Source organism: Ranitomeya imitator, chromosome 4 (genome assembly GCF_032444005.1).
Source record: "Ranitomeya imitator isolate aRanImi1 chromosome 4, aRanImi1.pri, whole genome shotgun sequence".
Taxonomy (NCBI): domain Eukaryota; kingdom Metazoa; phylum Chordata; class Amphibia; order Anura; family Dendrobatidae; genus Ranitomeya; species Ranitomeya imitator.
Window position 1 is genome coordinate 642,909,100 of NC_091285.1, and position 27,013 is coordinate 642,936,112.

Below are 27,013 nucleotides of genomic sequence, written 5' to 3' on the forward strand. Positions count from 1 at the left end.
CGTTTTGGAAGAATGTTCTCTGGTCAGATGAGACAAAAGTAGAGCTTTTTGGGCAAAGGCATCAACATAGAGTTTACTGGAGAAAAAAGAGGCATTCAAAGAAAAGAACACTGTCCCTACAGTCAAACATGGCGGAGGCTCCCTGATGTTTTGGGGTTGCTTTGCTGCCTCTGGCACTGGACTGCTTGACCGTGTGCATGACATTATGATGTCTGAAGACTACCAACAAATTTTGCAGCATAATGTAGGGCCCAGTGTGAGAAAGCTGTGTCTCTCTGAGGTCATGGGTCTTCCAGCAGGACAATGACCCAAAACACACTTCAAAAAGCACTAGAAAATGGTTTTAGAGAAAGCACTGGAGACTTTTAAGGTGGCCAGCAATGAGTCCAGACCTGAATCCCATAGAACACCTGTGGAGAGATCTAAAAATGGCAGTTTGGAGAAGGCACCCTTCAAATATCAGGGACCTGGAGCAGTTTGCCAAAGAAGAATGGTCTAAAATTCCAGAAGAGCTTTGTAAGAAACTCACTGATGGTTACCGGAAGCGGTTGGTCGCAGTTATTTTGGCTAAAGGTTGTGCAACCAAGTATTAGGCTGAGGGTGCCAATACTTTTGTCTGGCCCATTTTTGGAGTTTTGTGTGAAATGATCAATGTTTTGCTTCATTCTCTTTTGTGTTTTTTTCAGACAAATTAAATCAAGATAATAATACCAAAGAATTTGTGATTGCAATCATTTTCAGGAAAAAACTGAGTATTATCTAACAGAATTGCTGAGGTGTCAATACTTTTGGTCACAACTGTATAAAATCCCTTCAGCTTCCTCGTTTCTGGATTGTTTGATGTGGCCGACACTTCCTATCTCATCATTTGCTCCACATGAGTATTACCTTATGTTAAGTGAGATGTATGCAGAGGGCCAGCTCTATAAAGCATCAGTTGTTGGTGCTCCAGTCATTTTTGGTTCTCCAAACTACACACTCAACATAATATTTAAAGGACCTCTTCAGGCAAAACTTTGATCTTCCATGTGTAGGTCATGCCCTGGACCGGGCACATCACCGTATATCAGTCTTGTCTGGAGTGCTACTTTAATGTCGTATGTCATAAGTTTAATCATAAAGCATAGAACGTGTATATTTAAGTCCAGCAAGGACTATTATTGTTCTGTCTTCATACACGTTGATACGGTGTGTGATCCAACATACAGCATAAACCACTTCTGTCCTCCAAATAAGCAGACTGTTCTCTGTAGTCTAACTTGTTTATTGGTAAACAGGTATTACGAATGCACGATAAAACTATAAGAATACAAATGACATGAATAAGTATTGGGCCAAATAATAACACAGCTGACACTTACAACTAACAGAGAAGGCATACAGTATGATGCAACTTGTATATATAACTACATACAGTAAGTCACTGATAATAGATTTCCTAAGTACTAGCTGCTATACAGTAAATCACATTCTGTACAACACTATATTTGAAGAACAGAGGTAACAATCTTACCGGATAAACTTAACCAGGATGGCAAGTGAGAGAGATGGTTCCAGCACAGCACATAAGCACGTGTCCCAGGAAGTGCACAGAAAATAATGGAGTTTCCCTGTCCCAGCATACTTTTGTACAATCCCACAATGCAACACTCTAATTGTTAAAGAACAGATTATAAATTTAACCACCATTAGATGGTGCTATAAAAAAGCAAACCAAAACACTAATAGTACTAAACTTTAATGCATAATACGAACCATACTGTCCTTACTAGAATGGACAGAACAATTATCAAAGAAATCCATATAGGCATGTGAATAATAAAGACAGGTCTCAAGAAAAACACAACGTGTAATGAAATAATGCGATATATCGATGCATATAAATTTGCTCTAAGGCTACATGGTGCAGATTTATTCGTACAGCCCAGTCCATCGGTCACAGTAGCGGTCTGTGGCCTCTGCACGAGAAGGGGAGACCAGCCTCTTTCCTGTCGATATTTGCGGCACTTCTTTTGATTAGCCGGCCCTGATGCAGTGTTACACGTGCATCACACCACAACGATGACGTCTCGCCAGACTTGGCTCTACTCACCAAACAGAGCCGTCTCTTTTGGATCTTAAATGGATCCCTCATAAATATGCGTTCGCCATAAGTGAACATTTTATATTAAATTAACGCAGTTGAAACCCCACCTCACCCGTGACCGAAAACCCAACTACTTGTAGCCAACCAATTAAATCCATAGGTGGGTGGGGTTTTAACTTCCGAACACCGACATTTTGCGCTGAGAGCAATTCAGAGAATTTCTTGGCTCTGAATAGGGTGATGGCTCCCATAGTTCCCAGCAGGGAGCCAACTCTTTTTCTCGGATCGGTCGTGAACGACCCATCAATGAGGTAAAAGGCGCACTGCAACTGTGCAGCAGCCCTAGAACACTGTCATGTCCTATGCACTAAGACATGCGAATAAATCCGTACCAAGTCTAAAAACAAGAAAAAAAAGGAATATGTGAAAAAATGATTCTCTTGTCCCATCATCCATATTGTTATATTGTGCATCACTATGGATGTTACATCACCAACGCTGAACCACCACTGGACAACCCCTGCAGAAGCACGGAAAAGTCCCATAGAAAGCTAAAACGATGGTTAGTCACTTCCCACAGTGTCGGCGCCATTCCAGCGATGTCAATGTTTTTATTCCTGATCACCTAACATTGAGTCACATGACCACTGTCGGTTGCATCTCATTAATATTCCTTCAGACCAAATAGTCATGGCTGCAGTGGTCATGTGGCCAACATCACTGGATCGGCGTCGATGCAGGAGGTCAGTATAGATTTTTTTTTATATTCCATAGTACTCTGAAGTGAATAAGTTGGGTTTCTCCAGTAGTGGACATCCACTTTAATTCATACATAGGCCACAGGGGTTGTTAGAAAAACATGGGCTGAGGGCCACACCTGTCATCTTAGTGCATGATGGGAAAGACATGAAAAAGTAAAATAATAATTAAGTTTTGCGAGAAGGGAAAGAAGAGACCATTCCGGAGCATCCACTCAATTTGCCATAGTAGATGCTGCAGGGAGGTGGATGGTCAGATGTGGCTGTTCCTACAGCAAGGGTTAGAGAATTCGGACCTGGGGAGGTCAGTTGATAGTTGGCTTTTAAGCTGAGAACATTTCACAATGATCCTGTATAAACCCCATTTTCCGTTATGTTTGTATTTTCACTAAATAAATCTACGCACAAAAGCCACACCAACCTGCGCTGCTGCTGTAGCCCCACCAATAATGGAGGAGGTTGAAAATGCACTTGCCGCTACCGGTGCTGCTGCCTGAAAACCAAACCATGCTCCCACGGACTCTAATGTAAATGTACCTGCCGCTGCTGCTGCCGGAGCAGCGGCAAAGACACCCGCCAACGGCAATGCCGCTACGCCCGCAACAGCCGTAATCCCATGTAAACAAAGTTTAATATTGTGTCTTTTGCAGAACTTGTCTCCTTCTGTAACCAAATATGTCCTCAGCTTCTCCAACTGTTCTTCGTAATCTTCCTCATTTATACACTTGTATGATGTCGCAAATCTCTGGAGAAGCTCTGAAATTTTGTCAGCAACCTGATTTCCAATTTTTAATTTCCAGATGGACTGTGGAGGCAATCAGTGAGAAGGTATTGAGTGTTATTACAGAGGAACAGAAGATGAAATAGTAGTTTATTATGATGCTGTTCTGTTATTATTATTTATATAGCACCATTAATTCCATGGTGCTGTACATGAGAAGGGGTTACATCAAAATACAAATATCACTTACAGTAAACAAAACTAACAATGACAGACTGGTACAGAGGGAAGAGGACCCTGCCCTTGCGGGCTTACATTCTACAGGATTATGGGGAAGGAGACAGTAGGTCGAGGGTTGCAGTAGCTCCAATGGTGTTGAGGTGGCTGTGTGGTCTTTACAGGCTGTAAGCTTCCTTGAAGAGGTGGGTTTTCAGGTTTCTTTTGAAGGATCCAAAAGTAGTGGATAACCGGATGTGTTGGGGCACTGAATTCCAGAGGATGGGTGATATTCTGGAGAAGTCTTGGACTGTTCAGTGTCATTTACTATGTTATATATACACTACTCAACAAAAATAAAGGGAACACTCAAATAACTCATCCTAGATCTGAATGAATGAAATATTCTCACTGAATACTTTGTACAAAGTTGAATGTGCTGACAACAAAATCACACAAAAATCATCAATGGAAATCAAATTTATTAACCAATGGAGGTCTGGATTTTGAACGATAATCTAAATCAAAGTGGAAAATCAAATTACAGGCTGGTCCAACTTCAGTGGAAATGCCTCAAAACAAGGAAATGATGCTCAGTAGTGTGTGTGGCCTCCACGTGCCTGTACGACCTCCGTACAATGCCTGGGCATGCTCCTGATGAGGCGGCGGATGGTCTCCTGAGGGATCTCCTCCCAAACCTGGACTAAAGCATCCTCCAACTCCTGGACAGTCTGTGGTGCAACGTGACATTGGTGGATGGTGCGAGACATGATGTCCCAGATGTGTTCAATCAGATTCAGGTCTGGGGAGCGGGCGGGCCAGTCCATACCTTCAATGCCTTCATCTTGCAGGATCTGCTTACACACTCCAGCCACATGAGGTCTGGCATTGTCCTGCATTAGGAGGAACCCAGGGCCAACTGCACCAGCATATGGTCTCACAAAGGGTCTGAGGATCTCATCTCAGTACCTAATGGCAGTCAGGCTACCTCTGGCGAGCACATGGAGAGCTTGTCAGCCGTCCAAAGAAATGCCACCCCACTGCCAAACCGGTAATGCTGAAGGATTTTGCAGGCAGATCGCTCTCCAAGGTGTCGCCAGACTCTGTCACGTCTGTCACATGTGCTCAGTGTGAACCTGCTTTCATCTGTGAAGAGCCCAGGGCACCAGTGGCGAATTTGCCAATCTTGGTGTTCTGTGGCAAATGCCAAGCGTCTTGCACGGTGTTGGGCTGTGGATGTCGGGCACTCAGACCATCCTCATGGAGTCGGTTTCTAACCATTTGTGCAGACACATGCACATTTGTGGCCTGTTGCACGTCATTTTACAGAGCTCTGGCAGTGCTCCTCCTCTTCCTCCTTGCACAAAGGCTGAGGTTGCAGTCTTGCTGTTGGGTTGTTGCCCTCCTACGACCCCCTCCACGTCTCCTGGTGTACTTTCCTGTCTCCTGGTAGCGCCTCCAGCATCTGGACACTACACTGACAAACACAGCAAACCTTCTTGCCACAGCTCCCATTGATGTGCCATCCTGGATGAGCTGCACTACCTGAGCTACTTGTGTGGGTTGTAGAGTCTGTCTCATGCTACCACGAGTGTGAAAGCACAACCAACATTCAAAAGTGACCAAAACAGCCAGAAAGCATTGGTACTGAGATGTGGTCTGTGGTCCCCACCTGCAGAATCATTCCTTTATTGAGTGTGTCTTGATAATTGCCAATAATTTCCATCTGTTGTCTATTCCAATTGCACAGCATCAAGTGAAATTGATTGTCAATCAGTGTTGCTTCCTAAGTGGACAGTTTGATTTCACAGAAGTTTGATTTACTTGGAGTTATATTCTATTGTTTAAGTGTTCCCTTTATTTTTTTGAGCAGTGTACTATATACTGTATACACCAAGCAATATAAAAGATCAGTGGTTTATCAGCCCATGGTGGCAGTGCCAACGTTTTGGTTCTGAGGTAAAGGGTCGTATTTAGAGTTTCTGCTGCCCTAGGCACTTTTAGTGCTGCCTCCCCCATTGGTGAGCATGACACTATTGGCAGTGACTTTGGCAATAATCGCTAATGTGAAAGTAGCCTTTTGAAGCAGATACGGCAGTTTTTCCGCATCTGCCGCGTAATGGATCACTTACGGCAACACTGCGTTCAGCCTCATTCATTCCCTATGGGACTTGCGGACATGTGCAGCACTTGCAGTTTTGCTGTGATCCGGCTTTACTTAGCTGCTTTTTTCTTGGCATAACACAAATTCTAACAGTCTATTCAGTAGGACTATTAGCTGTGTATCCACCAGACTTCTGCACAACACAACTGGTGGTCCCAACCCAATTTATAAGGCACTTATTAAACCTGACAGGGCACACCTGTGAAGTGAAAACCATTCCCGGTGACTACCTCTTGAAGCTCATCAAGAGAATGCCAAGAGTGTACAAAGCAGTCATCAACGCAAAAGGTGGCTACTTTGAAGAACCTAGAATATAAGACATATTTTCAGTTATTTCACACTTTTTTGTTAAGTATATAATTCCACATGTATTAATTCATAGTTTTGATGCCTTCAGTGTGAATGTACAATTTTCATAGTCCTGAAAATACAGAAAAATCTTTAAATGAGGTGTGTCCAAACTTTTGGTCTGTACTGTACATGTGTGTATATTACATACCGTATATACTCGAGTATAAGCCGACCCGAGTATAAGCCGAGACACCTAATTTTGCCACGAAAAACTGGGTAAGCTTATTGACTTGAGTATAAGCCGGGTATGTAGTCCCCTCATTCCTATCCCAGTATGTGTGCTTGCCCCGTCCTGTCCTGCTCTGTGTGGCTCCCTCTGTTGTATGCACGGCTCGGCTCCCCTGTCCCATTTTGTATGCATGGCTCTGCTCCCCATCCCATCTTGTATGCATGGCTCGGCTCCCCCCGGCCCATCTTGTATGCATGGCTCTGCTCCCCCATCCCATCTTGTATGTATGGCTCTGCTCCCCCCGTCCCATCTTGTATGCATGGCTCCCCCCGTCCCTTCTTGTATACATGGCTCCCCCTGTCCCATCTTGTATCCATGGCTCCCCTTGTCCCATCTTGTATACATGGCTCCCCCTGTCCCATCTTGTATCCATGGCTCCCCTTGTCCCATCTTGTATACATGGCTCCCCTGTCTCATCTTGTATACATGGCTCCCCCTGTCCCATCTTGTATACATGGCTCCCCCTGTCCCATCTTATATGCATGGCTCCCCCGTCCCATCTTGTATACATGGCTCCCCTTGTCCCATCTTGTATACATGGCCTCCCTGTCCCATCTTGTATACATGGCTCTCCCTGTCCCATCTTGTATGCATGGCTCCCCCATCCCATCTTGTATGCATGGCTCCCCCTGTCCCATCTTGTATGCATGGCTCCCCCTGTCCCATCTTGTATGCATGGCTCCCCCATCCCATCTTGTATGCATGGCTCCCCCTGTCCCATCTTGTATACATGGCTCCCCCGTCCCATCTTGTATGCATGGCTCCCCCTGTCCCATCTTGTATGCATGGCTCCCCCATCCCATCTTGTATGCATGGCTCCCCCTGTCCCATCTTGTATGCATGGCTCCCCTTGTATGTCATTTTTGAGGAGGGGGCAGAGTGAGGTGGGATGGTGGGTGGCCGGGCGGTTGCCCCAGACAAAAAAATCCTTGCTTATGTGCCGCCCCCCGCATCCTGCCGCCCTAGGCACGTGCCTAGTGGCAAATACGGCCCTGCTGAGGTATGTACCTTCTCGAGCAATGATAGAATACCAATGCCATATATTGAAAGCCAAATATTCTATGTATTATAATTTATCTACATCACCCTGAACACGCCCGATCTCGTCTGATCTCAGAAGCTAAGCAGGGCCGTTCCGGGCCTCGTTAGTACTTGGATGGGGGACTGCCTGTGAATACCAAGTGCTGTTTGGGATGTACATCACTATTTCAACACTTTTGACTATTAGAATTGACCCCTTTATGCCCAGTTTCTCTAGGTAATGTGTACCCTTTATGGATTGTGAGTGGAGTTCTGTGTGTTTAATTAGACCCAGACCTCCTCGCATATCCTTTTATTTCCGTTGTACCAGTCCCAGCCATTGTGGGGTTTCCCTGGAATCCTCTTGGGTCATTCCTATATATGCCTTGCAGCTTGGGATCTTTCCTGCCTATCTATAGCATTGTGTTGTTATTGCCAGTACATTTGCCTTTTAGCAAGATGGTGTTTTTAACATCATCTAATGTGCAGCAATTCATCTGTCTTCACCCTCCCTCTTCACCCTATTTATATAGTGCCAACATATTCCGCAGCGCTTTACAGTTTCAAACACAACAGTCATAAGTAACAATGTTAAAAATACAATAATTAAAGCAAAATAAGATGACCCTGCTCGTGAGAGCTTACAATCTACCATGTGGTGGGGGAGGTACAAAAGTACAGGTGTGTATTTACAATGATGTATTTACAATGATGGTCCAGCCATCTTCAGGGGGTGGAGGATAGATGGAAGTAGTGAATGGGCCACACACACACAAACATGAAATGACTTTGATTAGTGAATTGATAGGCTGCTCTGAACAAAGGTGTTTTGAGGGAGCGCCTAAAACTATGCAAATTGTGGATGGTCCTAATATCTTGGGGTAGAGCATTCCAGAGGATTGGCGCAGCACGGGAGAAGTCTTGGAGTCGGGAGTGGGAGGTAAGGATTAGGGCAGAGGTTAGTCGAAAGTCGTTTGCAGAGCGCAGTGGTCGGTTAGGCCGATAGACCGAAATGAGGGAGGAGATGTAAGGGGGTGCCGCACTGTGGAGAGCTTTGTGGGTGAGAACAAGTACTTTGAATTGGATTCTATAATGAATGGGCAGCCAGTGTAACGACTGGCGAAGAGCGGACATGTCTGAATACCGATTAGCCAGATGGACAACCTTGGCTGCTGCATTAAGGATGGACTGGAGAGGGGAAAGTCGAGTAAGAGGGAGGCCAATTAATAGAGCGTTACAGTAGTCCAGGCAGGAGTGGATCAAGGCGACAGTGAGGGGTTTTGTTGTTTCCATGGTGAGAAAAGGGCGGATTCTAGAGATGTTCTTTAGGTGTAAGCGGCAAGAGATTGTATGTGGGAGGTGAAGGAGAGATCGGAGTCAAACATAACACCCAGACAGCGCGCCTGCTGTCGGGGTGTTATTATGGTGTCAACCACGGAGAGGGAAATGTCAGATTTAGGGAGGTTAGTAGATGGCAGGAGCAGAAGAAGTTCAGTTTTGGAGAGGTTGAGTTTGATAGAGAGCGGACATGATGTTGGAGACTGCAGACATTCATTCAAAAAAGATTACCGCACACTCAAGACTGGTAAGATGCAAAAGGTGTATGCCAATTTTATTGAAGAAAACAAAACAAAAAAGAAGTGGTTGCCACATTCATATTCATTTGAAATAGACAAAAACCCAAACTCAGGAGACTGCGGACAGTCAGTGGCGTTCTGTAGTACAGCGGGGGTAAGGTCAGGGGATGACGTGTATAGTTGTGTGTCATCAGCATAAAGATGGTACTGAAAGCCAAATCTGCTGATGGTCTGTCCAATTGAGGCCGTGTAGAGGGAGAAGAGAAGTGGGCCAAGGACTGAGCCCTTGAGGTACCCCAACAGTGAGAGGAAGAGGAGATGAAGTGGAGCCAGAGAACAGAACACTGAAGGAGCGGTCAGAAAGGTAGGAAGAGAACCAGGAGAGAGCAGTGCCCCTAATGCCTAGTGACTGGAGCCTAGAGAGCAGGAGAGGGTGGTCAACAGTGTCGAAAGCTGCAGAAAGGTCGAGAAGAATGAGCAGAGAGTGGTCACCGTTACGTTTTGCTGTCAGAAGGTCGTTGCTCACTTTGATGAGTGCAGTTTCTGTCGAATGTAGGGGGCGGAAGCCGGACTGTGAAGGGTCTAGGAGGGAATGAGTGGAGAGGTAACGGGTAAGGCGGGAGTATATCAGGCGCTCCAAGAGTTTAGAGATGAAGGGGAGATTGGAGACTGGTCTGTAGTTGTTTGTGCAGGATGGGTCAAGGGTGGGTTTCTTTAGTAATGGAGTAATGATAGTGTTTGAAGGAGGAGGGGAAAATGCCAGAGGAGGGGGAGAGATTAAAGATTGTAGTTAGATGAGTTGCGAGTCTTCCACCGCACACTGATGTAATTTCACATCCCTTTCATACTATTGAATGAGTGCTGACATACATGTGCACGGCACTCACCTTTTCTAAGATGGCGCCGGTGACATCAATTGTCACTGTGCATGTTTAAGAAGAGGGACCGGACCGGGGGTACCTTTCTTGCACCGGGTCCGGAACTGTCGGACTGTCACCTTTGTTGACTGGGGGAAAGCTTAGAAACCCGAACCGATCTTTGCACTCGACAGCAGGGGGCGTAGCTAGGCTAAAAAGAGCAGAGTGCGCCAAAAAGTAGATAGACTTGGCGGGAGCACGCAGCGCACAGCAGGGGAAGTATAGTGCTCCGTCCTCTGAGCTCCGTGACAGCGCAGGTCCGCACTATAGTAATTCTGCTGCCACTTACAGAGATTGTGACCAGAGAACTGCTCTTTGCCCGTTGGCTCCCGCTGCTCAAGGTACCCAGCGCTGCAGGCCGGTAAATACTGTGTGCGTGCCACCTAAGAAATACCGGGTGACTCACCGAGAACTGTTCCTCTCTCACCCACATACTTCTGCCGAGTTTTGTTTGCCCCGGCAGTGTTGTAGACTGCAACCCGAATCCAGGACCCCGCGCAAGATGTCAAGGACTCATCATCACCGCCAGGAACCGGATCATCAACACCTGCAGGACGACCTCAGATTCATCACGTGTTAACTGCGTTGGCACCACCGTTTGAACCTAGGACTCTGCAGTCAGGAAGCCGTCACACTGATAAGTTAACCCCTAATGAACAGTTGCTATACTTATTGCCCTCGTTACCTCCCTTACCACCTGCCATACCCCTGCCTCGCCTATCCCCTCACTGTGTGGAGGATTCCCCTGCTCAAGTAAAAATTAACGTTAACCTTTGCTCTGCCGCCTGTCCGTTACTGCATCCCGCAACCTGCTCACACATGTGCGAAATCACACTTACCACCTCATTTTTGCTCTGACATGTGCAGAGGGCTAATTAGGACACTGAATACAGCGGTTTTCTTATACAGATGACCTATAGGGTGAGTCATCATCTTAATCATTGTGATTTTTTTTCGCCTGGTATTTACCTGCATAATTAAGCACTATTGCACTTTTATTGTACACTGTGATACTAGAATTCCTTCACTTGCAGGCATCTTTAATGTATATGCACAAAGTCACATATCTGTATATTGTATATTCACCTTGTATATGTATTTTTATGCACTTTTTATAACATTATATGATGACCTTCCTAAACACTTATCACTCAGGACCGAATTGTTGCCACTGCCTCTATGGGCTAATAAACCACATTTTTTCCCATATTGATTGGTGTGCTGCCTCCATTTGTTCCTTCTTATCCTAGTGGCTTGCTCTTTGCCAGGAAGGCTTTGCTCCCACGTTACCCTGGTGTTGCTCCTGCTTTTCTTTTTTTCTTTTTTTTTTTATACACATGTGGAGTGGGGTCCATTCACAATCCTCATCACCCCCTCAATGCTATCCGTCTACTTGTGACCATTATCCTCCACGTCATTGCTGTTAGAGGAAACCTGTCACCTGAAAAAACACTATTAGGCCGGCGTCACACACAGCATATAAAAATACGGTCCGTAATTTACGGCCGTAATACGCAGAAAAGTCCCCAAAATAGTGGTCCGTATCTCCTCCGTAGGCAGGGTGTGTCAGCGTATTTTGCGCATGGCATCCTCCGTATGTAATCCGTATGGAACTACTAGTCCCATTCGGCTATGCCTGCTACAGTGACAGCTAGCCGAATGATGGGACAGTATAGTCCCCGAAACACAGTGTCTGCAAATTGAGATCTGGTTTGGCTCTTATCCCAAGTCATGTGACAAGGCTCGTTAAAGGGTCGACATTGACTGTTAGGATTGCTACTTCCAATGGGTGGCACTAGAGTTCTAGTTCTCTTCCTCTCTGAAGAGACAATTTGCATATTTCCCAGAGGAGCATTGCGGCTTTAAGTCTCCTCACCTTGACATGCTTAACATGTCACTCTCCGCAAGGAGAAACGATACTTCTTGGATCGTAGGATACTGAAAGTGTTAGCAGAGGAAATTGCAAAACCACTAGCTAGAATCTTTGAAGAATCCTGGAAAACAGGAGAAATCCCAGAAGATTGGAGAAGGGAAAATGTTGTTACTATCTTCAAAAAAGGAAAGAAGATGGAGCCAGGAAATTACAGGCCAGTGAGTCTTAAGGTACCTTCACACATAACGATATTGTTAACGATATCGTTGCTATTTGTGACGTAGCAACGATATCGTTAATGAAATCGTTATGTGTGACAGCGACCAACGATCAGGCCCCTGCTGGGAGATCGTTGGTCGCTGAGGAAAGTCCAGAACTTTATTTCGTCGCTGGACTCCTGCTGACATCGCTGGATCGGCGTGTGTGACACCGATCCAGCGATGTCTTCACTGGTAACCAGGGTAAACATCGGGTAACTAAGCGCAGGGCCGCGCTTAGTAACCCGATGTTTACCCTGGTTACCATGCTAAAAGTAAAAAAAAACAAACACTAGATACTTACCTACCGCTGTCTGTCCTCCAGCGCTGTGCTCTGCACTCCTCCTGTACTGGCTGTGAGCCGGAAAGCAGAGCGGTGACGTCACCGCTCTGCTTTCCGGCTCACAGCCAGTACAGGAGGAGAGCAGAGAAGCAGAGCGCAGCGCTGGAGGACAGACAGCGGTAGGTAAGTATCTAGTGTCTGGTTTTTTTTATTTTTAGCATGGTAACCAGGATAAACATCGGGTTACTAAGCGCGGCCCTGCGCTTAGTTACCCGATGTTTACCCTGGTTACCGGCATCGTTGGTCGCTGGAGAGCGGTCTGTGTGACAGCTCTCCAGTGACCAAACAGCGACGCTGCAGCGATCCGGATCGTTGTCGGTATCGCTGCAGCGTCGCTTAATGTGAAGGGGCCTTTACTTCTATACCAGGAAAGATCTTTGAACAAATTATGTAAATACTTGGATAAGAATACAGTAATTAACCAAAGCCAGCATGGGTTTGTAGCAGACAAGTCATGCCAGACTAATCTAATTTAATTCTATGATGGAATAACTGACTGTGTGGATCAGGGAAATGCGGTATATATAGCATGCATCAGCTTCAACAAAGCATATAGTATATCATACTATTCTTATTGAAAAAATGACCTAGTATGGGATTGATAAGGCTACAGTTAGGTGGATTCATAACTGGCTCAGTGATCATACTCAGAGTGGTAATAAATAGTTGCACATCCAACTGGAAAAGTGTTTAAAGTGGGGTACCACAAGGCTCTGTCCTGGCTCCAGTGTTGTTCAACATTTTTATAAATGATCTAGATAAAGGAACTGAAGGTAAAATAATCAAATTTGCAGGTGATGCAAAGCTAGGAGGAAGAGCTAACACTAGAGAAGACAGAAAGGATTCAGAAGGATCTGGATAAGCTTGAACAATGGGCAGCGAATAATAGAATGGTATTTAACAGGGAGAAATGCAAGATTCTACATCTGGGCAAGAAAAACGAAAATTACATTAATAGAATGGGAGGAATAGAACTAAGCAACAGCATGTGTGAAAAAGACTTGGGTATGCTAGTAGATCACAGACTGTACATGAGTGAACAGTGTGATGCAGCAGCAGAAAAAGGCAAACACGGTTCTAGGATCTATTAAGAGAAGCATAGAGTCTAGATCACGTAAGTAATTATCCCCCTCTACTCCTCCTTGGTCAGCATTCATCTGGAATACTGTGTCCAGTTTTGGGCACCATATTTTAAAAAAGACATTGAAAAACTGGAGCAAGTTCAGAGAAGAGCTATCAGGATGGTGAGCGGACTGCAAAGTATGTCCTACGAGGAACGGTTAAAGGATCTGGGAATGTTTAGTTTGCAATAAAGAAGGCTAAGGGGAGGCTTAATAGCTGTCTACAAATATCTGAAGGGTTGTCACAGTGTAGAGGGATCATCATTATTCTCATTTGCACAAGGAATCATGAGAAGCAATGGAATGAAACTGAAAGGGAGAAGATACAAATTAGATATTGGAAAAAACTTTTTGACAGTGAGGGTGATCAATGAGTATACCAAAGCAGGGTGTGACTAATATATAAAAATTAACTTTTAATAAGTAATACTAAAAATGGTATAAAAAAAACACAAAAACAGACATGAAGGACTCACAAAACAAATTCCCATATATAGGGGGAATTAACAAATCACCAAATCCCTGAGACCGTCCACATAGACGCCTCAGTGTCGGTCTGTACAGGGAAAAAAAGAAAAAACCACTCCTACCAGGGGAGCATATAGCGTGTATAGGTAATATATTCGCACTGCCTATAATGTATTCCCATCAATGTCGTGGGAATGCAATAAGAACACATATGTCCTGTCTCTGTCACTCTTCTAGAGACATGCACAGTGTGAAAAAAATTGGAACGATCTCACCTCTGGACTTCTTATCTTATAACGGCGAGGCCACTCAAATCCGCAGCATCTGGGAGGGGGGTCCACAGTTTTGACCACACATGTACCCATCCACGCTGTCCGGAATATCAATTAACCCCAATAAACCAAACACATTTCTTTCCCTACGCGTTTCATTTGTGGTAAATTCATCAGGGGAAACCGATGTATAGTCCCTCCACCTCCGTGGGGAACCTTCAACCTAGGGGTATGTTCATCATCATCATTGTATGGCAGCGTTCTTGTCATTTAAATAGCCCGCCCCGTGCTGTCTGGGACTGGGCTGTATCGCGTCATTTGCTATGCGCCCCTTTGGAGCGCAGATCTTGGACCGCACGCGTCACTTCCGGTGACGCGCGCAGGTCCGTTGCTATGGCAGTGCACTGCCCATAACAAGTAACAGGTACTCTGGCGTCTACTGGCGCCATGCGCCTAACTTCCGGTGGAGCGCACCTGTCCGGTTGCTATAGCAGCGCAACGCCCGACCGTAACCTCAGGTCCAGGCGATCCTGCTATTTATTAGCGTTCGGAGTCCCGGGATAGCGCTGCATCAGGCTGTGTAAAGACGCCTCTGCAGCGTCACAAAAAAGAAGAAGTGTAGACTATCCTTCCCCAGGTGCTGAGCATGCCAATTACTGCATGCCGACCTGTTTATCATAACGGGCCACTTCTCAGTATCATTGATCCTACCATAACCTTCTCTCAGAAGGGAGGATCTTACCCATGGGCACATGCTGGCTAAATTCCAAAAAAAGGGTGGAGGACACGTACATCGGGGGGCAGAAAAAGACCAAAACATCTGTTAGAAAGCTGTCCCAAACATATAGGAGGGTCCCAATAGAGGATCGAAGAGGCCAAGTATATTTAGAAAAACGTATTTAGAAAAAACATATTTAGAAAAACCTGGGCGAGGCCCACAGGAGAGATGGGAGGTTTTTGGGGCAAAGCCTAATGACAGGATTGGTGCAACGGAAAAAATCAGCGAGAGGGATAGTATCATGTGTCCCCCCACTCTCCCTAGTAAAAGGTATACAGATTGATTCTTTTCTTCCTTCCCCCCCTTTCATCTCTTCACACTAGGGTCTGTTAGGACCGCGATTAGGGATAGCCGTCGTGGAATGGGAGCGCCAATCTTGCGTTTCTATCCTAGGGTGCCAACCTCCATTGTTAGGTAGGCCATGAGAGATAGGAGCTTGGTTAGGGAGAGTGGGGGGACACATGATACTATCCCTCTCCCTGATTTTTTCCGTTGCACCAATCCTGTCATTAGGCTTTGCCCCAAAAACCTCCCATCTCTCCTGTGGGCCTCGCCCAGGTTTTTCTAAATATGTTTTTTCTAAATACGTTTTTCTAAATATACTTGGCCTCTTCGGTCCTCTATTGGGACCCTCCTATATGTTTGGGACAGCTTTCTAACAGATGTTTTGGTCTTTTTCTGCCCCCCGATGTACGTGTCTTCCACCCTTTTTTTGGAATTTAGCCAGCATGTGTCCATGGGTAAGATCCTCCCTTCTGAGAGAAGGTTATGGTAGGATCAATGATACTGAGAAGTGGTCCGTTATGATAAACAGGTCGGCATGCAGTAATTGGCATGCTCAGCACCTGGGGAAGGATAGTCTACACTTCTTCTTTTTTGTGACGCTGCAGAGGCGTCTTTACACAGCCTGATGCAGCGCTATCCCGGGACTCCGAACGCTAATAAATAGCAGGATCGCCTGGACCTGAGGTTACGTTCGGGCGTTGCGCTGCTATAGCAACCGGACAGGTGCGCTCCACCGGAAGTTAGGCGCACGGCGCCAGTAGACGCCAGAGTACCTGTTACTTGTTATGGGCAGTGCGCTGCCATAGCAACGGACCTGCGCGCGTCACCGGGAGTGACGCGTGCGGTCCAAGATCTGAGCTCCAAAGGGGCGCATAGGAAATGACGCGATACAGCCCAGTCCCAGACAGCACAGGGCGGGCTATTTAAATGACAAGAACGCCGCCATACAATGATGATGAACATACCCCTAGGTTGAAGGTTCCCCACGGAGGTGGAGGGACTATACATCGGTTTCCCCTGATGAGTTTACCACAAATGAAACGCGTAGGGAAAGAAATGTGTTTGGTTTATTGGGGTTTATTGATATTCCGGACAGCGTGGATGGGTACATGTGTGGTCAAAACTGTGGACCCCCCCTCCCAGATGCTGCGGATTTGAGTGGCCTCGCCGTTATAAGATAAGAAGTCCAGAGGTGAGATCGTTCCAATTTTTTTTCACACTGTGCATGTCTCTAGAAGAGTGACAGAGACAGGACATATGCGTTCTTATTGCATTCCCACGACATTGATGGGAATACATTATAGGCAGTGCGAATATATTACCTATACACGCTATATGCTCCTCTGGTAGGAGTGGTTTTTTCTTTTTTTTCCCTGTACAGACCGACACTGAGGCGTCTATGTGGACGGTCTCAGGGATTTGGTGATTTGTTAATTCCCCCTATATATGGGAATTTGTTTTGTGAGTCCTTCATGTCTGTTTTTATGTGTTTTTTATACCATTTTTAGTATTACTTATTAAAAGTTAATTTTTATATATTAGTCACACCCTGCTTTGATATACATTTTTGGACTGGTGATACACCGTTGCTTGGTGATCAATGAGTGGAACAGGCTGCCACAAGAGGTGGTGAGTTCTCCTTCAATGGAAGTCTTCAAACAGAGAGGCTGGACAGACATCTGTCTGAGATGATTTAGTGAATCCTGCATTGAGCAGGGGGTTGGACGCGATGATCCTGGAGGTCCCTTCCAACGCTAACATTCTATGATTCTATGTGACATGCAGTTATGGTGCTGGAATCACGGGCCTGGGGGTGTCACTTTTTCCCACTGCTATTGGCATTAGCTTCATTGCTATACTGAGCAGGAAAGTCACTGCTTCGGATGTAGCAGTGACTCGCCGGTGCCTGTGCAGAAGAATGGTTAAGACGCTGCCCATAGAAGGGCAGAAAAGGTATGCATAATCGTGTGAGTGCAGGGCGCAGGCGTGGGATTCTGGCACCACAACTGCACATCATATGGCACTGTGATGTGCATGGGTTAACACCGGAGACAGAGTATGCCCACAGTAATAGTTTGAAAGCGTCCCAGGGGGTGACAGATTCCCTTTAACAAACAAGTGCAGGGAAAATGCCTGAAGGATGATAATACCCTTCTTTATTATGGAGCAGATGGGAAGGTGGATGGTGGTCACTACTTTCAAACAACTCACCCAGTTCCGGAGAAAATCTTGAAATTCATTCTTTATTTCTTGCATGGTCTCCAGATTTTCCTTCATGATCAACATCTGAAGGGACAATAAATTGGCAAACATATCACAATGTCATGTAAAAGAATTTTCTCTGACTCAACAGCCACCAGTTTTTACTATAATATTTTGCACATAATGTCATAACATTGGTATGAACCCATCAAAGCCAGTTTTCACCTGCCTGACCAGGCAAAATTTTTAAAATCTGACATGTGTCACTTTATATGTTAATGGGGTTGTCCGATCTAAATTAATAAGTCTAGTAAACACAACAGTAACACCTCACGGTACTATACTTTTATAAGAAGATAAATTAATATCTATAGTGAATAACCGCGGTGCTCTGTAAAGAAGTGGAAACCACTCAGAGAGAAGGAACCAGCCAAAATACCCCAGAGCAGAGGTGTCAAACTGCATTCCTCAAGGGCCGCAAACTGGTCATGCTTTCAGGATTTCCTTAGCTTTGCACAAGGTGCTGTAATCATTATGTGTGTAGGTGATTAAATTATCACCTGTGCAGTACAAGGAAATCCTGAAAACATGACCTGTTTGCGGCCCTTGAGGAAAGCAGTTTGACACCTCTGCCCCAGAGCAATGGTCAGCCAAGAAACAACCAGACAAAGAATATTCAATAAAAAGATGTATCTTTATTCAAAAAAAATGGCAAAAAAGTGGTACTATATAGAGAAATGTGCACGTATCAGGACCAAATATGTACGGTTAGCATTAAAAAGGAAAATTTGATAACATATACAAACCAATAATACAAATGGCAGACTCAAGGTAATATTGACGTTAAAAAAATCAAAAGACACATAAAATATAAATAAGGTTATATATGTGGGTACCAAAAGAAATCATTTAAATTACCTCCAATAAATACTGTGAATTGAAGAAAAACAAAATAATAATAGTATGAAAAAAAATATATTAAATTATTCTACATATGTAGATAACCATAAAAATGATGATTAAAAAATAAATAAATAATTAACCCCTTAAGCCCCGAGGGTGGTTTGCACGTTAATGACCGGGCCAATTTTTACAATTCTGTCCACTGTCCCTTTATGAGGTTATAACTCTGGAACACTTCAACAGATCTTAGCGATTCTGACATTGTTTTCTCGTGACGTATTGTACTTCATGATAGTGGTAAAATTTTTCGATATAACTTGCGTTTATTTGTGAAAAAAATGGAAATTTGGCGAAGATTTTGAAAATTTTGCAATTTTCCAACTTTGAATTTTTATGCCCTTAAATCACAGAGATCTGTCACGCAAAATACTTAATAAGTAACATTTCCCACATGTCTACTTTACATCAGCACAATTTTGGAACAATTTTTTTGTTTGTTAGGGAGTTATAAGGGTTAAAAGTTGTTCAGAAATTTCTCATTTTTACAACACCATTTTTTTTTTAGGGACCACATCTCATTTGAAGTCACTTTGAGGGGTCTATATGATAGAAAATACCCAAGTGTGACACCATTCTAAAAACTGCACCCCTCAAGGTGCTCAAAACCACATTCAAGATGTTTATTAACCCTTCAGGTGTTTCACAGGACTTTTTGGAATGTTTAAATAAAAATGGAAAGAAATATATCTTGGTACCGTGTTAGCCAGTAGATAGAAAAATATTTAGAATTGAGAGTCCTCAGTGGTTGGTACCTTTTAATGGCTAACTGAAGCCATTAAAAGGTATCAACCACTGAGGACTCTCAATTCTAAATAAATAAAAATGAACATTTAACTTTTTTTCACACAAAATTTATTTCAGCTCCAATTTGTTTTATTTTACCAAGGGTAACAGGAGAAAATGGACCCCAAAAGTTGTTGTACAATTTGTCCTGAGTACGCGGATACCCCATATGTGGGGGTAAACCACTGTTTGGGCGCATGGCAGAGCTCGGAAGGGAAGGAGCGCCATTTTACTTTTCAATGCAAAATTGACTGGAATTGAGATGGGACGCCATATTGCGTTTGGAGAGCCCCTGATGTGCCTAAACATTAAAACCCCCCACAAGTGACACCATTTTGGAAAGTAGACCCCCTAAGGAACTTATCTAGATGTGTGGTGAGCACTTTGACCCACCAAGTGCTTCACAGAAGTTTATAATGCAGAGCCGTAAAAATAAAAAATCATATTTTTTCTCAAAAATGATCTTTTCGCCCCCAATTTTTTATTTTCCCAAGGGTAAGAGACGAAATTGGACCCAAAAAATTGTTGTACAATTTGTCCTGAGTACGCTGATACCCCATATGTGGGGGTAAACCACTGTTTGGGCGCATGGCAGAGCTCGGAAGGGAAGGAGCGCCATTTGACTTTTCAATGCAAAATTGGCTGGAATTGAGATGGGACGCCATATTGCGTTTGGAGAGCCCCTGATGTGCCTAAACATTAAAAACCCCCACAAGTGACACCATTTTGGAAAGTAGACCCCCTAAGGAACTTATCTAGATGTGTGGTGAGCACTTTGACCCACCAAGTGCTTCACAGAAGTTTATAATGCAGAGCCGTAAAAATAAAAAATCATATTTTTTCACAAAAATGATCTTTTCGCCCCCATTTTTTTATTTTCCCAAGGGTAAGAGAAGAAATTGGACCCCAAAAATTGTTGTACAATTTGTCCTGAGTACGCTGATACCCCATATGTGGGGGTAAACCACTGTTTGGGCGCATGGCAGAGCTTGGAAGGGAAGGAGCGCCATTTGACTTTTCAATGCAAAATTGACTGGAATTGAGATGGGACTCCTTGTTCCATTTGGAGAGCCACTGATGTGCCTAAACATTGAAACCCCCCACAAGTGACACCATTTTGGAAAGTAGACCCCTTAAGGAACTTATCTAGATATGTTTTGAGAGCTTTGAACCCCCAAGTGTTACACTACAGTTTATAACGCAGAGCCTTGAAAATAAAAATTATTTTTTTCCCACAAAAATGATTTTTTAGCCCCCAGTTTTGTATTTTCACAAGGGTAACAGGATAAATTGGACCCCAATAGTTGTTATCCAATTTGTCCTGAGTAGGCTGATACCGCATATGTGGGGGGAACCACTGTTTGGGCGCATGGCAGAGCTTGGAAGGGAAGGAGCGCCATTTGGAATGCAAACTTAGATGGATTGGTCTGCAGGCGTCACGTTGCATTTGCAGAGCCCCTGATGTACCCAAACAGTAAAAACCACCAACAAGTGACCCCGTATTGCAAACTAGACCTCCCAAGGAACTTATCTAGATGTGTTGTGAAAACTTTGAACCCCCAAGTGTTTCACTACAGTTTATAACGCAGAGCCGAGAAAATAAAAAATATTTTTTTTCCACAAAAATTATTTTTTAGCCCCCAGTTTTGTATTTTCCCAAGGGTAACAGGAGAAATTGGACCCCAAAAGTTGTTGTCCAATTTGTCCTGAGTACGCCGATACCCCATATGTGGGGGGGGGGGGACCACTGTTTGGGCGCACGGGAGAGCTCATAAGGGAAGGAGCGCTGTTTTACTTTTTCAACGCAGAATTGGCTGGAATTGAGATCGGACGCCAGGTCGCGTTTGGAGAGCCCCTGATGTGCCTGAACAGTGGAAACTCCCCAATTCTACCTGAAACCCTAATCCAAACACACCCCTAACCCTAATCCCAACGGTAACCCTAACCACACCCCTAACCTTGACACACCCCTAACTCTAATTCCAACCCTAATCCCAACCGTAAATGTAATCTAAACCCTAACCATAACTTTAGCCCCAACCCTAACCCTAACTTTAGCTCTAACCCTAGCCCTAACCCTAGCCCTAACCCTAGCCCTAATGGGAAAATGGAAATAAATACATTTTTTTAATTTTATTATTTTTCCCTAACTAAGGGGGTGATGAAGGGGGGCTTGATTTACTTTTATAGCGTTTTTTTATAGCGGATTTTTATGATTGGCAGCCGTCACACACTAAAAGACGCTTTTTATAGCAAAAAAGTTTTTGCGTCTCCACATTTTGAGACCTATAATTTTTCCATATTTTGGTCCACAGAGTCATGTGAGGTCTTGTTTTTTGCGGGACGAGGTGACGTTTTTACTGGTAACATGTTCGGACACGTGACAGTTTTTGATCGCTTTTTATTCCGATTTTTGTGAGGCAGAATGACCAAAAACCAGCTATTCATTAATTTCTTTTGGGGGAGGCATTTATACCGTTCCACGTTTGGTAAAATTGATAAAGCAATTTTATTCTTCCGGTCAGTACGATTACAGTGATATCTCATTTATATCATTTTTTTATGTTTTGGCGCTTTTATACGATAAAAGCTATTTTATAGAAAAAATAATTATTTTGGCATCGCTTTATTCTGAGGACTATAACTTTTTATTTTTTGCTTATGATGCTGTATGGCAGCTCGTTTTTTGCGGGACAAGATGATGTTTTCAGCGGTACCATGGTTATTTATATCCGTCTTTTTGATCGCGTGTTATTCCACTTTTTGTTCGGCGGTATGATAATAAAGCGTTGTTTTTTGCCTCGTTTTTTTTTTCTTTTTCTTACGGTGTTCACTGAAGGGGTTAACTAGTCGGACAGTTTTATAGGTTGGGTTGTTACGGACGCGGCAATACTAAATATGTGTACTTTTATTGTTTTGTTTTTTTTTTATTTAAAGAAATGTATTTATGGGAATATTTTTTTTTTCTTTATTTAGGAATTTTTTTTTTTTACTTTTTTACTTTGTGCCAGGGGAAGACATCACAGATCACTGATTTGACAGTTTGCACAGCACTCTGTCAGATCAGCGATCTGACTTACAGCGCTGCAAGCTTACCAGCGCCTGCACTGGACCCGGAAGTAGTCCCTGCAGGACCCCTATGCAGCCCCGCGGCCATTTTGGATCCGGGGCCTGCAGGGATAGGAGGTAAGAGACGCTCGGAGCAACGCGATCACATCGCGTTGCTCCGGGGGTCTCAGGGAAGCATGCAGGGAGCCCCCTCCCTGCTGAATGCTTCCCTATACCGCCAAAACACTGCGATCATGTTTGATCGCAGTGTGCCGGGGGTTAATGTGCCGGGGGCGGTCCGTGACCACTCCTGGCACATAGTGCCAGATGTCAGCTGCGATAGTCAGCTGACACCCGGCCGCGCTCCCCCCGTGAGCGCGGCCGATCGCTATGACGTACTATCCCGTCGGTGGGAATTAAGGCCTACCCCACCTCGACGGGATAGTATGTCATATGGGATTAAGGGGTTAAACAGGAGGGGACCCTCGAGTGAGAGCAAAAATAAGGTGCATAAGTGTCAAGGTAAATAGCGCAACTCAGTAACACACAAAGTGCATGGTGCAAAAGTGACAATATGGTAAAATTAGAGGAGTAATGTACCTTTAAGAGTCGCCAGGTCTTGATAAGGTCTTGTGTGTATTATCAAAACCTGGAAACTCTTAAAGGTACATTACTCCTCTAATTTTACCATATTGTCACTTTTGCACCATGCACTTTAAATGTGTTACTGAGTTGTGCTATTTACCTTGACACTTTTGCACCTTATTTTTGTTCTCACCCGAGGGTCCCCTCCTGTTTAAATATTCATTATTTATTTTTTTATCATCAATTTATGGGTATATGCATATATAGAATATTTTAATATATGAGCAGACTTGCTCCATACACTTGCAGTGCCCCAGGGTCCTTGTCGTTGCAGTAATGTCATTTTCCTCTAGGGGAGAGTGATGTTACGTTTGGAGTCAAAGAAGGACAACTGCATCCAGGTATCACAAACATGCAACACATTTCACACTCCAGGCCACCAGGGGGAGCTCTTGCTCCTATTTATTAGGTCACTCCCCACACTTTGGTAAAACTGGTGACCTGTAGGGAAAGTTAGTTAGTTGCTGGCTGAGCTTTGCTCAGGTACTTGGTCCCTGACAGGGGTGGGATCCTGTCAGAGATCGAGGAAGAAGGACACGGAGCTGTGCATGCCCTGAGAGCTGCAGCTCCTAGAAAGCGACACGGAAGGAGAACTGTATTGCAGAGAGGGTGAAAGAAGTTGTAGCTAAGGAGTGAATACCAGGGGGGGATCAGCCCTACACAGGCTGCCTCCTTGTGAGGCGCAGGATCCCGGTAGCCGGATAACCGAGGGAGCAATGACCCTTTATGCCTTGCTCCAGAGACCGGCAGGACAGCTTATTTCACGTTTCCTGTCCGCCCTATACCAAGGAGGCAAGGTGGCACCCCTTAGAGGCTGGGGCATGATAGAGTCCCTATAAACCGCCTCAAGCCACTAGTCATACGGGTTTGTCCTATCCTATCTGGGTGATAGAGAGAGAGACATAACATCTGTGAGGACCTTATGTGAAGCCTTAGGCAGTAAGGAACTACAACCCCATGGCGCTAGAGGAAGGCTACTGATTTCCACCTGGATAAGGGGACTCTGGACTTGCCTCCAAACCGGCCGGACTCTGCCTGCCCTGTGATCTGGTGCTCTGGACTGTGGATGCTGAAGTCCTCAGTAAAGGTAAAGAGACTGCAACCTTGTGTCCTCGTTCTTCACTGCGCCTCTCACCATCCACCATCTACACACCAGGAAGCCCTGGGGATACACTTCACCTGGGGGAAGGTATACCATCTAGCTGCCATAACATCACCCCAGCGAACCCCTTAAAGCAGCGTCGGTCACCCTGACCGAATACCACAGGTGGCGTCACAAACATTTCCCCTTTAAAGACCTTTCCCTTTAATACGGACGTTCCAGGGCCGCGGACCAGGTCAGCCACCGTGACATCCCCCTGTGAACCGCAGGACCCGGTACCGAGTACCCTGCTGTCCACTTGTTTTGAGTGAGGCTGCACCCACTAGTCAGCCTCTTGAAGGGAGCATGCATAAAGCATATGTACCCCATCGAGAAAGAGATCCAAGTGTCAGAATTATGGTTTTATAGTCACCGCAACACTGGAAAAAAAATGCAATAAAAGGCGACCAAAACACTATATCGACCCCAAAATGCTATTAAGAAAAACGAGGGTGCAAATAAATAAGCCATCACACATTGACCAAAAATGTGAAAATGTTATGGGTCTCAGAAAACAGTGACAAATGCAAATTTATTTTTTATACAAATTTCAGATTTTTTTCTCCTACAGTAAAAAAAAAAAAAAAAACCTATTCATTTTTGGTATTGCCGTAATAGTACTAACCTGGAAAATTATAATTATGAGTAATTTTGACAGTATGAATGAAAAAAAACAAACATTGTGGAATTGCAATTTTTTTTTGCAGTTTTGCCGCACTTGGGAATTTTTTCTCACTTTTCAGTACATCACATGATAACATTAATGATATCCTTCAAAAGTAGAACTCCTTCCCCCCCAAAAAAAACTCTTATATGGCTGCGTTGATGGAAAATTATGGTTTTTGGAAAAAGGAGAGAAAAAACGTACACACGAAAACAGAAAATAGCCGTATTGGGAAGGGGATAAAAGGCTTTGATTGTTGATGTCATTCAAGTTCTCCAGGCAACTTCTGGAACTCAGTGTGAACCACGGCCATGGATCATGTCCACTGGGAAAGGGAGCAGGGGAATGTAGAGGGGAACGTAGAGTTCACTAATGAAATGTTTACATTTCCTGCTAATAGATTTGTTGAATGATATAAAAGACACATATTATACATATTAATATATAAATTCACCTCACCTCTGAGGGACTGGAGATATTGCACTTCATTTTGTTAATGTAGGGCAAAAACTCCTGAAAAAAAGAACATAGAATGAATGAAGTTTTAAATTCCTGAACGATATACATTTTTACATACAAATTCCTAATGTTTCATGAGTGAGAAGATCCTAAAACAAGTCTGTGAAATATAAAAAGGCAGTCTCTTGTACCCTCGACATGACCCTTAAAGAGGAACTGTCACTTGCCATAAATATGTATTTTTTTATCTGCTGTAAATGTCACCGTGCTTCTAAATCTAGCATTGTTTTTTCTTTTTCTTCATGTTCCTCTCTAGACTTGCAGAGTGGAAAAATGTATGAAGTCTTTGATTTTTTTAAAGAGTTCAGAACGAATATGACACACTTAATAAAGCCACCATCAAGTACTACGACAATGACCACTTTCCAGCGGCAGTGCGGTCAACCAGAAATGTACATCTCCTTTTTCTCCTCATATTGAGACTAGTAGCATTTACAGTGCAGATGTTTTCTTTTTTCCAAGGAAGAAGCATCCTCCGTTCAAAAGATTTTTATGAGAGTGTTCTACAGTAGATGTTTTGTCTCCATTGTCCAGATATGACAACAATATCTACCTCTGTGGGTCATTTGCATTGTAGCTGTTCCATCTCGCATGTTCTACGTGGATATTTTCTCTCTGAGCCCTGTTCATACAGGTACTGTACAGATGATCAGGTTTTTAAATACATCAGATAGGGATTATATACATTAGACAGGACTGCTCTATTATGGGTATACCTTGGCGATTGGTGGAGCAGCTTAACATACTTTTTTTTGCAAAAAAAACGTATAAACTAAATACCCTGTATTTTTTCATTTTTTGACTAGCACTTGCTTATTTACTATGACTTTTTTACAACAGAGTATTTTTTTACCTCTCTGTGTTTTCAACAATATCTACCGCCTGGGACCTCCGGGGGTGAAGATATCCTGTAAGTTGGGGATGTCATAAAATTCGAACAAACCCAGCACATCCCAAAATAAGCCTCCACATGAGCTCATCAAAGGGAGGTATGTGGTCGTAACCTTGAGTGTTGTGAATTCTGTTATCGAACTCCCTCTTGTGGTCATGAATGGTACTTCGGCTGTGAGTGGAGCTGCTGGTTCTGAGGTTCCTTCCACAGGTGACTTAGTTTATTCTTAGGCTGGCTGCTCTATTTAACTCCACTCAGATTGTTACTCCATGCCAGCTGTCAATGTTCTTGTACTGGTTCAGTTCGCTCTTGGATCTTTCTGGTGACCTGTCTACTTCAGCAGAAGCCAAGTCCCTGATAGTTAATTATTTGTTCATTGTTTTCTTGTCCAGCTTGCTATCATGATTTTGCCTTGCTAGCTGGAAGCTCTGGGAGGCAGAGTGGCACCTCCGCACCGTGAGTCGGTGCGGGGGTCTTTTTGCACACTCTGCGTGGTCTTTTTGTAGTTTTTTGTGCTGACCGCAAAGATACCTTTTCTATCCTCTGTCTGTTTAGTAAGTCTGGCCTCCTTTGCTGAAACCTGTTTCATTTCTGCGTTTGTGACTTTCATCTTAACTCACAGTCAATATTTGTGGGGGGCTGCCTTTTCCTTTGGGGAATTTCTCTGAGGCAAGGTAGGCTTTATTTTCCATCTCTAGGGCTAGTTAGCTCTTAGGCTGT

At 44.1% G+C, this 27,013-nt stretch overlaps 1 protein-coding gene across 3 annotated transcripts in view; it reads right to left on the reverse strand.

Annotated features, from left to right (window-relative positions):
- Nucleotides 1-1,249: 1,249 nt before the first annotated feature.
- Nucleotides 1,250-27,013, reverse strand: part of LOC138677069 (RING finger protein 112-like) — a 90,084-nt gene continuing 64,320 nt past the window's right edge. For 2 of the 3 annotated variants that reach the window (XM_069766905.1, XM_069766903.1), the window contains 3 exons: nucleotides 25,342-25,395; nucleotides 17,648-17,722; nucleotides 1,250-3,649 (listed from right to left, as the gene is read on the reverse strand). In XM_069766905.1, coding sequence (XP_069623006.1) covers nucleotides 3,233-3,649; nucleotides 17,648-17,722; nucleotides 25,342-25,395 — 546 coding nt within the window. In that variant the 3' untranslated portion in view covers nucleotides 1,250-3,232. The remainder of the gene's footprint in view (nucleotides 3,650-17,647; nucleotides 17,723-25,341; nucleotides 25,396-27,013) is intronic. The other variant, XM_069766904.1, reaches the window with a different exon arrangement.